Source organism: Ursus maritimus, unplaced genomic scaffold (assembly GCF_017311325.1).
Source record: "Ursus maritimus isolate PB19 unplaced genomic scaffold, ASM1731132v1 scaffold_10, whole genome shotgun sequence".
Taxonomy (NCBI): domain Eukaryota; kingdom Metazoa; phylum Chordata; class Mammalia; order Carnivora; family Ursidae; genus Ursus; species Ursus maritimus.
In genome coordinates this window covers 15,394,344-15,408,345 of record NW_024423344.1, presented here as the reverse complement: position 1 = coordinate 15,408,345, position 14,002 = coordinate 15,394,344, and the positions used below count along the sequence as shown (strand labels likewise).

Below are 14,002 nucleotides of genomic sequence, written 5' to 3'. Positions count from 1 at the left end.
AGGCCAATAGCCAAGTTTTCTCTGTCATCACATGAAACGTTTTAAACCAGATAGGAAAGGGGTTACAGATTGGAATCTCAAATTTGTTTTATTTTAGTTTTTTAGTGATTCGTGAAAAGCAGAATCCAGAAATTCTTCAGTGTTTAGTTTTCCTCTTGATTAAGGGTTTTCAAATTTTCAAACAAACTCTTTAGAAGCCTCTTAAGAAGACACTACTTAAAGGGACCCTGTGGTCCTTCTATGTTGGGAGGAATCCCCTTGCATGTGCCTAACTTCACTCTCCCATTTAGCCACGCAGGGGCCTGGAAGTCTAGCGGGAGAAGCAGTTTTAGCAAATGACGTGAAGGGTGTTTAAAATGCCTTTGAGACACACTGCTAATATCTGGCCTCTTAATTTATGGGCAAATCACTCTTGCTCTAAACACGTAGCTAGGAAATCCCCCCTTTGATTCTCCATACTGAAGATTTTAAAACACTGTTTTAAACTTTTGTTCTTAACCCCACTCCCACTGTATTCATTCATATCCCTAAAGTTGATTTTTATCGATGGCTAAAAAGCTAAGCTGTTTTGGCTTCCTACTGGAAATGAAATGGAGATGCTTGTAAAATAGCGGGTTTCTTATGATTATTAAGTATTCATCCTTCCACAATCGAGCTGTCCTTTTTGGCACTACAGTATCTTAGAAATGTTAACACAAGTTAGGAAGCTATTTAAAGGTAACTGTATGACTAAATCCTCCCTCCCACACCCGTCACAGAGGAAGGGCAATGTTGGCTGGGCCATGTATGCAGCAGTCCTCAAGAACTCAAGAGTCCTGTTTTTTGGAGTTTTTTTAAAGATTGATTTATTTGAGAGAGAGAGAGAGAGAGAGAGAGCGTGCGGTGGGGAGGGCCAGAGGGAGAAGGAGAGAGAGAATCCCGAAGCAGACTCCCCACTGAGCGGAGCCTGACATGAGGTTCCATCCCAGGACCCTGAGATCATGACCTGAGCCAAAATCAAGAATCAGAATGCTTTTCTTTATTTCTTTTTTTCTTTTTTTTTTTTTAGAGTTAGAACGCTTAATGGGCTGAGCCACCCAGGCGCCCCAGTAGTGGTGGCTTTATTACAAGTATGGTAACATTAAACAGCTCAGGATGGGACACCTGGGTGGCTCAGGCGGTTCCGCGTCTGCCTTTGGCTCAGGTCATGATCCCAGGGTCCTGGGATTGAGTCCCTATCAGGCTCCTTGCTCAGCGGGGAGTCTGCTTCTCTCTCTGCCACTCCCCCTGCTTGTGCACCCTCTCTCTCTCACAAATAAATAACGAAAATCTTTAAAAAAAAACAGCTCAAGAGGTTTCTATGCTAGCATAGTTGTTGTCTTTACACTTGGTCAGCCCCTTAAAGTCTACATATTTCTTTGAAGAAAGGAAAAAGTCTTTTACAAAATATTTACACCAGTTTGATACAAGGTCTAGGGGGTAAGAAATTAATCCTTAACAAAATGACTCAACAGATTTGAAATTAAGTTTATTTTTTACAAATAACTTTCTCTTTGCAGGTCAACCGCTAGGGAGTACGCTCTGAAAATTATCAAGAAAAGCAAATGTCGAGGCAAAGTATGTATAAGGCTTATTGTTATGAAAATACAGTGTTGTGGGGGTGGGGGAGGTAGAAACACATAGATCATTTCCCAAATAAACATAAGTTCACCCCCGGAGTTGCATTTTGGTGGAATAGAATGTTATATATTTATTGGAATATAACTTCATAAATGTTCTTGGAAGAAAAGTTAATTGGAATGATTGTGTGTTATTTCTGTTCCTTATCATTGTTTGCTTGTTTACTTTCATTTACTTTTGTGATCTAATTCTCATTCCATTCTTCTCTCTGCGATTATAGTTATCCTGATAGGTTGCAAGCATCAGCTGAGGACCTTCAACATCTTTTGGCAGTTCTAGGCTATCTGAGTATCAGAATCTAAGATACACTCATTATATTTTACCAAAACAGTCTCTCCTTTGATCCTCAGTATCCTTTCACTCATTGGCGTTAGCGTCTCGTATGTTTTGATGTGCATATTGACAAAGGCGACTTTTCCCTTGAACAGGAGCATATGATCCAGAACGAGGTGTCTATTTTAAGAAGAGTGAAGCATCCCAATATTGTTCTTCTGATCGAAGAGATGGATGTGCCAACGGAACTGTATCTTGTCATGGAATTAGTGAAGGTGTGTATCTTGGAAAAAGAATAAACCCACATAAGGCATCACACGTTCCTATCTGATAGAGCTGCCTCCTTCATTTCCTTCCACCAATTTTAGTCTGTCATTTCTGTGTAGTCGCGTAAAGGTTAAGAGTATTAACACTAGAATTATACTGCAGTAAATCAAGTCCCAGCCTTGATCTATGTAGCTTTCTGATCCTGGGTGTACCTCTCTGTACCTCGGTTTCCTCAAATGTAAAATGAGAAGAATAATAGTACCTACCAGGAGTGTTACCGTGAAGATAAGAGGGATGACTCCCACTGTGTACTTTTTTTTTAAGGAGAGGGGAGGGGCAGAGAGAAAGGGAGAGGAAGAGAAGCAGATTCCCTGCTGAGCACGGTGCCCAATGTGGGGCTCGATCTCATGGCCCTGAGATCATGATCCGAGCCAAAATCAAGAGTCAGACGCTTAACTGACTGAGCCACCCAGGGGCCCCCACTAAGGTGCTTCCTTTCTAATACACAGAAGTATTAGGTACCAATACGATCATCGTTGTTATCATTGCTATAGAAACTGTGCACTTTTTCGTGAACTACATCCAAAGGTATCAACCACTCTTATCAAAAAAAAAAAAAGCTTTAAACTTTTAGTCACAGATGTAATAGGAAAATAGCACTAGAAAATATTCTGCTGCCTTTCAGTAGACGTCACAACCTCATCCTGTCGCATAAAATTACATCTGTATTTTATTAGAGCATAGAATATAGACACGGCCGTATGCTGATAAATGGTTGAATCTAAGGGAAGGGTGACTTGCCTGTTCCCTCTACTGCCATATTTAAAATTTTCAGGAACTAAAAGTTTTTACAAATTTAATCCTTAGGATTCATGCAGTGCTATTTTCTCTTAAGCCTTTTTTCCATTATGTTAGTCTAACTGAAGGTGTAACTAATTTCTACTTTAGTTGTAAAGTGTCGTAAATTAGTCACACCACCCTCGGCATCAACTGTGTGCGCCCGGCAGTGAGAGCCTGGGGCTCCGGGAACCATGTTTGGAATCACACGCCCCAGCTGGTGGCAGGAATCAGCACTGTGGAATGTGGCATTTCCTTCTGTAAAGATTTAAGACAAAGACAGCATGTAATAAACTAATCTGTTACTATATAGAAAAATGTTCATTCGAAGGTCCTTTAAGCTTTTATTATTCAGAGTTGCTTGACTTTAGATCTGTGGGCTTTTTTTTTTTTTTTTTGTAGTGGTTATTTATATTTACAGATGAAGCCTACTTTGTCCTAGTTCGTGTTAGGATTTTTTTCTTTCGGAGGGGTGGGACTTGTTTGTGTGTAGGACACAAGGGTATTGTCACGTTTGAGGCCGAGGGCAATAAAAATAGAAAACTGTTATTTCGACAAAGAAAGGTTGATTTCAGTTATTCGGAAGATTTTCATATGGGTGCTCTGTGGCCAAATAAAGTTTGGTAATTACCAATATTGTAAAATATACTTTCTCTAGCACCCACGATAATATTTTTACAATGACTTTAATTTTGAGAGCAACAAATTCAAACCATTCCTGTTGCCCTTCTGTGTGCTGTTAAAAATTGATTAGCCCCCTTTTATTGGCTGATTTTTGAAGAGTTAAGACTAACTTAAATTTAAAGCTGGGAAATGAAAGAGGCAAAGGCTTAGAATTCGGAACACATTGTGGTGGGAAAGCCTAGTCTGTCACTCATGTGCTTAGGTGACAATAGCTAAGTTACCACTGGGAGGTCCTCGCTTCACTCAGCAGCCTTTTGCAAATTCCCTCTGGGTGACCAAGAGAGCCTAACAAGACCAGAAAGCGTGTGCAGGTCCAGCATCGGGACTCCTTCATTGTACTACCAGATCATACCCTTCAATTTAGGCTGCCCCAGGGCTGCTGTGAGGCCAGGTCTGGAGGCATCCCAAGAAGTGAAGGCCAACCCCAGGCTTGACTTGAAAGGCTCCCATAACATTTCCCCCTGAGAAATGTAGCGAGGGCCACGCTTCTCAGGAGTCCGACGGTGTGCCAGTGAGCGCCTCCAGCTGTGGGATAAACAAGGCCTGTATTCTGGAAAGCAGTGAAGTAACAGTAATCATGAGTGAAATGCCATAATTAGTAGGAACAGGCCTGTAGACTTCTGCCTGCAGATGTGTGCACATACACTCTGCATATGTGTTCAGAGGAACGCAGGCCTCGTGGAGGAGGCGGCCCTGTGACCAGACCCTGACTGATAGCAGGAGCTAGAAAGACAAAGGCACTCGAAGGGACCTTCCAGGAAGGGGCCCTCAGGAGGACAGGTTTGGAACGCAGGGTGATTTGGGCGTGTTTTCGTGGTGGGGGAAGAATCTCCTTCCTGGAGCATAAAGGTGACTCACGGGTCTAGCTAGTGGCAGGGGTGCAGTGAGACAGGTTGGAATGAAGGGGGGCACCGGACGTGAGGAGCCATGGGAAAGGAACGCCCACTTCTTGAGGGAGAAGGAAAAGGCCACCATCCCACACGGAAAGGTAAGGGTCCGTTCGCTGGATGCTGTGAGTCGAGAGGCGGGAAGCAGTGTAGGCTGTGCGGCCCCGTGAGAAGCGCCCGCGGAGAGCGCCACAGAACCTTCTACCCAGCAGAGGGAGCCCACGAGCTGTGCGGGGGGCACGCCTCCCGGGTAGGACTGGCTCACTGCGTGTTGGCGCTGCAGAAGGCGCGAGGTCACGGGGTGTCTGGAGCCTACCGAGACAGCTAGGACAACTGTGACGTCATCGCGGGGTCACCATCCACAGCCGCACCCCCGTCCCACTGCAGCGGCGTGCAGTTCTTGTGGACCACAGTGCAAATGCTGCCTCCTGGAGAGGCTCGGAAACCACCTGTAAACCCGCCTCCGGCAGCCCTGCCTCGGAGAGACACGGAACGCTGCGAGAGTGTTCGTTTTGACGCTCGCGTAGGGGTTTAGGCTGGGAACTGCCGAGGCTGAACGGGCCGCGGGAGGAGCCTCCCGAGCGGAGGTGGTGCAGGGCAACGGAGGACAGGCCAGCTAGTGAGATTCGAAAACCGTCAGCCCCCGAGGCCTATATTTTGCTTCTGCTATTTAAGAAACAAAAATGAAATCCCTCACCACGTTAGGCAACAGACGAACACAGTTGGCTCCCATGCTCAGCTATTTGGTGCTTTGTGTGCAAGAATGATGCAAACGTTGTGAGTAAATCAGACCCAAGTTTCTGAAAGGGCTTCCAACAAAGAGAACTAAAATTGGAGCCTAAAATCGTTCTGTTTCTCCAAATAACAATAAGTTAGCAAGGAACAAGGGAAACAAAAGTTCAGATGAATAATGGTCCTAGAAAACTTTCTTTGAAATTTCTCCACCCTCCTCCCTCCTCCTCTCTTTTCTCTCTCATCTTTGGAATGACAGTTTCTGGTCCTTTTCTGTGCTCCTTACAAAGAAGCACATTATTGAAAAAGAAAACGCTACACCCACTCCGAGAGAGCGCAATCTAGAGAATGAAGGGAACTGAGTGTGTGTGTGTTGCGGGGGGACGGGGGGACACTTCATAAGGCAGCCGCACATTTTGTTAAGGGTGTGGTCTGCAGGATTACCTGTTCCTCCTTTTGGGAGGTTTGGGGTTATGACTTTGAACTTCTGCTGGCCGTTGGTATGAGGCATGTCACACATGCCACCAGGGCACCCGGAGGTCACCAGACCTCTGCTCTGGAGACCTGGCTCTGCCTCTGCTCCCTGGCTGGGGCGGTGCAGATGACTGCCTGTCCGGTGGCAGGGAATCCCCACCCCACTCCTTGGAGCCATGGAGGAAATGCCCCTGGCTTTCACAGCGGGGAGCCAAGTCACCAGATGAAGTCTCTGGGCCTTTGGGAGGAGGGAAATGGCAGGGAAGCTCTAAGAGCCCAGAGATCCTGCGTGCTTCTGCGTCCCCTTGAGCGTGTGTCAGTCGCCTCTCCAGGCAGCCGCATTGGACCGTGCGCTAATTGCTGCTCCACCTGCCGTTGTCTTCTCAGGGAGGAGACCTCTTCGATGCCATTACTTCAACCAACAAATACACGGAGCGAGACGCCAGTGGGATGTTGTACAACCTGGCCAGCGCCATCAAATACCTGCACAGCCTGAACATCGTCCACCGGGACATCAAGCCGGAGAACCTCCTGGTAAGAGCAGCGCGAACTGCAGGCGTCTTGAGTTCCGAGCCCTCATGAGTGAATTATCGATGTTTCTTTTCTTTTTTTTCCTTCCTATTATCTTTTCTTTCTTTTTTTTTGATAAGAAATATGCTTTAAAGGCTAGTTTCCAGCTGGACTTGAGTAACTAGCTGGAAACAAACCTTTGAAGCGCATTGATAAGGGTTAATGTGCCATCAGGAGTACTTGACTAATTATTAGCAAAGAAAAACCTGAGACAGGGTTGGGGGACTAGAGCTTGGGAAATCTAGGGCTGCGGTTAACACCTTGGGCTAGACCAAAATAGTCATGAGGAGTATTTACATGTATGTTTATTTATCTACAGCACTTAGATGTTAAAAGTTTTTACTTCAGTGGGGGGGGGGGGGCGGGGAGTAAAAGGAAGCCCTTAGTCTCCCAAATTTACTTTTCAGTAATATGATCTAAAAGCTAAGACAATAAGGCATGAGTTTTAAAGACACCAGCCCTTCAGCATAAAAATAATTATAATGAAGACTGATTTTAAAAATCAGAGACATCCCTGTCCCCCTTTATGACTATTTGTTTTGCTTTTCATGAACTCCGTGTCCCTGGGGGAAACACTGAGGGTTCTTTACGCAAACAAACGAGGCTCCTTTCTTAGTCCAGTTGTGAAGGGGACAGTATTGGAAAGAACTGAGGAGACAGAGACTGGGCATGAGGAGCTGTCACTGGTGAATATGGGAGTAACATAAATTTTGCTGGCTATCCAGGCTGGCATTTTAATGAAATCTATTCATTTTCTCCACACACCCCCCCCCCCAAGACACTAGTTCTTCTTTTACTTTCATTACCCAGGCCCGAGAGTCATGCATTATATATTACTGTTAGTTTGTCCATCTCTTCAGAAATCCGGGAATTGAGGATTTTCTTTCAAAAGCAGTGTTTCTCCAAGGGGGGTCCACAGACTCCCTACATCTGAACTACTCCCAGATGCCTGTTAAAAATGCAAATTTCTGAGCCTCCCTGCAGTCCTAGCAAATTAGAATCTGGTGACGGGTGACAGGGTACAGATCTTCCTTGAAACAAGCTCCCCCACATGACCCATTTGAACATCCAAGTCTAGAAGCTGCTGAGCAGCCCAACTCCTAGGGCACAGTAAGGGCTGATGAGGTCTAAGATGGCGACCCACCCACGCGCTTGCCCTGCGCTTTACGCTCCTGATCTCATGTGATCCTCACAGCCGCCATGGGGGGTAGGATCTATGACTGTCCCATTTCACAGGTAAGGAAACTGAGCGCCTCGAAGTTCAAAGACCTGCGCAAAGCCATTATAACCCACATGTGGAAGAGCTAAGATCTCAACCTCGCTCTGTCCTCCGGAGCCCAAGATTTTAAGCACTAGACAACACGAAGCTGTGCATCAGGGGGATTTATTATGTGCTGGCTCTGTGCCAGGTTGTGCCAGGGAACAGAGAGAGACAGATGCCTTCATGGAGTTGACATTCAAGTAGGAAAAATAGGCAGCATTCAAGAAATAAATACGCAAGCTGTTAGTTCACTGTAATTATGTTCGTAAACTTGCAGCTACTGGCTAATGGAGGCAGCTGAGGTCAAGCGATGGAGCTCTGACTTAATTGCCCCTCAAATTCCACATCTCCGCAGTAGCCCGAACATTCTCTTCTGCATAGCTGCCGCCGTAACCTGAAGCAATTTTCTCTTGTCTGCATTCATTATTCCTGTGTCCTGAATTATGTAGGAGCGTCTCGTGGGAGCAGACTCACAATTGGCCTTTGTTTCAAAACTTCCCTAAACCCCGAAATTCAGTGATTGAAAATTAAAGTTTCGTCCCCCCCTCCCCCGCAACCTTGGCAGTTTGGTTTTGCGTGACATCGTCCACTGGCTTCTCACCAGAGCGTTATCTATTTCTGTAAATGCCATACGTGATTACTTAGCAGGGTACTTTTTCTAAAATTACAAATTGTGGGACACTTTGAAAATATTGTGCTCGTTCTACCATATTTTACTTTTCAAATTACCCAAGAAGAAAAAGGTTCACTCTTTTTTCCTTTCTCTTCTAATGTGAGAATCTGAAATACACATACACTATTGAAGTCATTTGTAATAGGTTTAAAATATATATATGAACTGAAGTAATACTGCTTCTCCAGTATAGTAATTTCTTACTCTTGGGAAGTAAAAAGGGTTGGTGAACTTTACAGGGATAAATCTATTATAGCATAAAATAGGTAGAAGAATAGAAGTAGACTAGAATTAGGACCACATCACTAATTGAACTTGAGACTTCTGTTAATTTCACATTCTATTGACCTTTATGTGGAAATAAGAGAGAATCGTCATGGGAAGCACATTCACATCCCAAGGATTTATAGTCAGATGGACCAAAGTTCAATACCAAGTGCTTCACTCTTCCAGTGGCTGCTCTTACGACCTTGAACAAGTTTCTTAACTCCTTTGAGCCTCCTTTATGGGGATTTTATGAAGATAAAGAGATAACATGGAACTACTAGCTTCCTTCCTTTTTATTCCCCTTTTATTTGTAATAAAAATTAAATTATTCCTAAAAATAAAACTGTTTCACAGCAAATTGTATATTGTAAAAATCATCTTGCATCTTTTTTGACATTGCTTTTAAAATTTTACCATTGAGCCGTGCATGGATTTGCCATCTCCTCACAAAATGTAGAGCTGGAGACTGTTTTTGAAAAATGCTATGATAAATTTCATGTAAAGATTTCCAGTCCATTTTCTTACTACCAAATAAATAAACTTACCAAATAAGTAAAAAGGCCTCACTACACACTTTGCATTACTGTTTTATTAAGGGACCATGAAAAAGCCTAAATTGTTGGGTTGCTAACAAGATTTTTGTCAGTTAAATGTTGAATGTTATAACTAGCAAAGTATAATTTTTAAGTGTCTAATTCAGCTATAGATTTCATTTTATATGGTATCATATATAGAACTTCCAGAATTTTTTATTGTTTATTTTTTATTCTTATAGAACTATACAAAAATGTTGTAGCTTGGCCTCAAGGATCTATATTGATCTATTTAAGTCTAGGTATTTGTCAGGTCAAGGTCTCTTAATGAGAAAACATGATTTGATTTACAGTGATGTTTCCAGCCACATTTGGGGTGAAAACTGGGAATTGACCCAATACAAATTCCCCCTATAATTTTATTATTGTATCATTTCTAAGTTTTTGTCTTGTTTGTTTTCTTTTGTTTTTGTTGTCACAAGTTAATCAGGCCAATGATCTTTACATGGTTCTTTTTGCTCCGTCAGGCCTGGAGCTTAATGATAATAAGGAGGAGTGACCAGTGGGATGAGAGGGTGGATGAGATGAAAGAGTGAGTGAATGAGTGACACTTCTTCACAGACTAGAGGACAGACCCAGCATGACAGGTCCAAGCCATCCTTCAACTCATTCATTACACTGTGGGCTCACATGGGCCTCAGTCTAAATGCCACTGAGTGGGGGAAGTGCAGTGTTTCCCCAGCTGTACGTTATGCACAGGACCAGTGTGTGTGTGTGTGTGTGTGTGTGTGTGTGTGTGTGTGTGATGATAGTGTATAGCTAAAACAGACTTTTTGCTTTTTAAAGAACAAAACCACCAAAACCGTCCTACTGGGATCAACTGCCTTCAGTTTGCAGGAGTCACCACTAGATGGCAAGCTTGCACCCTTGGCAGGAAAAACTCTCTGTAGCAGCCCGAGTTTCTTTACTAAGGAACTGGGAGGGTCTTTTAAAATGTATATGCAGATGCCACCTCCTTAGGAAAATTATTTACTGGCAAAGCTATAACTTGCATCACTAGTTTTTATTAGATCCCAGAAATAAACAGTGATTTTCTTGAAATATAAAAGTTTATGCTCAAAAAACTTTTTCTTTCTAAACTCCCTGATACTCTCTGGAAGAAAGCAGTTTCTCAGAGAATCTGCCTGTCTTAGTCAGAAATTTTCTTTTAGAAACTTTCTAAACTTTCTTTCAGGTGTTTATTCCTGCTCCTGGCTGCCCATCAAAGTGGCACGCCTAGGACGTGACTGTCATTTTCACTAAACGGGTTATACATAGCAGTAAGGCATCGTGTTCTCTCCACGTGATGACCATGTGTGACCTAGTGATGATGTGCTCCAGCTCCTCTTGGTTTCCAGTTCAAGCCAGCCCCAAGCCCATGAGATGGCAGATTTCCTCCGGCCTTAATCCCATGACCCTTAATCTCCAAATAAGCCCATTTTGTGATAAGATAGCTAACTGCAGTGGTACACAAGCAAGTGCCACAGAGAGACTGCATCTAGAAGCCATAGCAAAAGCACAGTTGAGTAGATCTGTGGTCAGTCCACTGTCGTAGGATCTTGAGCCAGCAGAGTGTTGATTAACAGTTGGGGGACCCCGAAGAAGGGAGCCAGGGGCCTCTCAGGACTCTGTCCCTAGCCCTGCCCTAATCAGCCTTATTAGTGATGTGAAATGAAGATGTATTATAGCAAGTGACAGACTGAGATCCAAAAGTGTCTTTGGCTCTGTGAGGGTCCAACATCAGTAAGAGGAAATTTGACAAGAGAGAAACATAAATCCGAACGGACTAAGTGGTTTTGGTGTCGTCGTTTTAATGATCTTTGCAAAAAAGCAGTAATGGGAAAGTTGGCCAGACCGTGTCAAAGGGTATTAGTTGGCCATAAGTTCAGTGTGAGCCTCGGTGGGATATGGCTGCTAAAAAGTGCCCCTCGATTCCTTTCACTGAAAGAGTGCTGCCATCAAGAGGGTTCTCTGCCTTGCTCATGCCAGTTACCCCTATGGTGAGGAATGTGAGCACGTCACGTCAGGGGCCTGGAGTTTAGCCTGCAGAAGGAGAAAGTGGAGCATGGTGGCCCTGGTCAAATGTATGAAACACTGCCAGATGGAAGATGGGAAGCCTTTTCTGTGCTGTATTGAACTCAAACTAAAGAGCAGACATTCCCGGGTGTGAGATTCAAAGTGATATAAGAAAAAACTTTTTAACAGTTGCACCTGTTTGCAAGTTAAATGGCCTTTATTACACATAGCTTATGGTTATTGAAAATGTCCAAGCAGAAACTGAATGATCATTTTCTATAGGTGTTTAGGGAAAAAAACCTCTGCTTTCCAAATTTGGATAAAAGTTAAGGGAAAAATAGAAGAAAAACAACATTTTCCCAAAACATTATTTAGTACAATAATATACCAGTTACTTTACCAGCACCTTTGCCGAGGGAGAAGACAGGAAAGTGTAGTGTGTTACCTCGGTTGGCCTGGCTCTGTCTGCTGGGCTACTCATCCCTTCTGTCATTAAGGACTGAAATAATATCACTCATCTCATTTAAAATGACATGGTCCACATGGTCTTATTGGACTAACAAAGATTGATAAATAATAGCATATAGTCTTGGAAAAGTTATTAGACTACCAGTCATCTCCTATGTCTTGGTGTAAGAGTGAGTTCATAGAAGGTTTCTGAGAGGTACTTTGGTAATAAAGAACTGAAACCTTCAATAGTAGGAGTATCCTATGACCAAATAATTCTACTTCTGGAAATGTAACCTAAAGAGAAAAAAATCAGAGCTGTATACATATAGAAGGATGTTCATCTCAGTGTTTTTTAGTATGAAAAAATATAAAACTACTTATGCCAGGGCACTAATTAGTTAAATAATGGCACGATGAGCGGGGAGGAGGACATCGTGGTTAAAATCTTGGACTTGGATGTACTTAAGCGTTAAGTTCTGTCTCTGCCACTTACCAGCTGTGCAATGTTGAACAACAGGGCAACATCTCTGAGACTCGATTTTCTCATCTGCACAATACAGTAAGGTGACTTACTAGGTTGTTGTGAAGATCCAATAGGATTACGAGTGTGAACTCCTCAACACGATGCCTGACATATCCTGTGTGCTCGGTAAATAGCGGTAGTCGTTGTTGGGGTTATTATTACGGTGCGTCCATACAATGGAAAATCCAGTAGCCACTGAAAATCGTGATGGAGATACAAGCTTATTCACTCAGGGTATATTGTCCAGTGGAAAAAGTAAAGCAGGAGAGAGAGATAAAGAAAGGGCTGGAAGTTCATAACCCAAAATGTTAACGATGGTTATTTCTAGGTGTCAAGATCACGGGTGAGCTTAATTCCTTTCCCTCCATAATTATCTGTCTTTTCTAATTTTCCTACAATGACATGTTGGGTATTACTTGTGTGACAAAAATGTAACACGAGTTTTAAAAATGGCAATGACACTGAGTTCCCACAGTCTTCGCAAATGGCTAGTATGTGCAATGGCTCCCAGAATCCAGAATGTGCCTGTTGCCTGGGTCTCACGGCAGCTGCAGCGAACTTTCGGATAGTTTCATGACTATTTTAAAGTGAGGATGAGAATTGGGTTTCCTGGCGTCCCCACTCATCCTCCATCTTCCCAGATATCTTTAGAGTAATACTCTGAAAGCTATTTTATTTCTGCTTCTGATGTTGTTACCTCTCTTCTGACTTCTACACAATGTTGACTCTTCTTATTTCATTTAATGTTTGATTTCACAAAGATTTTACACATAGGTATAAAGTGGGTTTGGTTTTTTTAAGAATTTTTTTTTCCCGGGAGGTTTAATTTTAAAGCCTGTGGACCCTAAAGTACATTTTGTGAAATAATTTCCTGCATTAATGTTGTTTTACTTCACTTCTTCAAGATTAAAGATTTAGATTTAATTCATTTTCCTTAGAAGGGACTGTAAAGGCCATATTCCCTGGCCAGAGGAAAACCAGTGTCTTTTTTTAAGGGATACCGTAGTTGTGAAAAAGTAAATCGACTTTTTTTCATGGCTTTGTCAATTTCATGCCACTTTTGTTCAGTTCTATTTGGTGAAATTATTTTTTAGTACCTATTGAGCTCCTCTGTGAAAAATATTTCCGTGGCTATTAATGATTCATTAGCCAGCATTTCAACAGGGTTATCCTTGAATTCACAGCAACATTGAGAATTATGTTTGTTCCAACACATCTGCTATGTTAGTCAGCTTTTAGTTCTCTATTATGGGAATCTCAGAAACCACTTGCCTGGGCTCAGGTTATCTGTGAATTTTCATATTATTTTATGGTCGCCAGCTGCATTTTATGACTATATATTAAATCTTTTATTTTTTCAAATAACTTTTCCAAATGGTCTCAGTTTCTAATCCAAAGGAAATCAGGCCTATGCCCAAACATCTACTGTTCAGCAAGTCCCAGCTACTGCAAACCCCAAATAAATGAAAAAGAAACAAAAAGAAAACTCTCCTTCAAAAAAGGAACAACCCTGTGTAAAATGCCAGTGTGCCAAAAACCTAATACCTGACCTTTCCCTGTATCTATTCTTGGTGGGACATGCCTTCAGCTTTTAATTGGAACCTTTTTCATAATTGTTGCCATTTAACACATTTAGTCTGTCAAATCATGGGATGTCTTTATAGCCATATAATAAACCCTAGAGAACAACTTCTCTGACTGTAGCCATCTGCAATGAGCACAAGAGTAGCTTACAAAATACTGACAGTCTTTATGATAATAGGATACATATGGCAGCCCACAATTATGTGTAGCTGCATTCAATTAGTGTTGTACAATTACACCGTTTTATTGCTTAGTTAAAACAGTGAAAGCACT

The 14,002-nt window shown here is 42.6% G+C and overlaps 1 protein-coding gene across 2 annotated transcripts in view; it reads left to right on the top strand.

Annotated features, from left to right (window-relative positions):
- The window catches only part of DCLK1 (doublecortin like kinase 1), a 332,328-nt gene that overhangs the window by 275,632 nt on the left and 42,694 nt on the right, over positions 1-14,002 (top strand). For both annotated transcript variants that reach the window (XM_040622036.1, XM_040622026.1), the window contains exons 9-11: positions 1,539-1,596; positions 2,088-2,207; positions 6,201-6,347. In XM_040622036.1, coding sequence (XP_040477970.1) covers positions 1,539-1,596; positions 2,088-2,207; positions 6,201-6,347 — 325 coding nt within the window. The remainder of the gene's footprint in view (positions 1-1,538; positions 1,597-2,087; positions 2,208-6,200; positions 6,348-14,002) is intronic.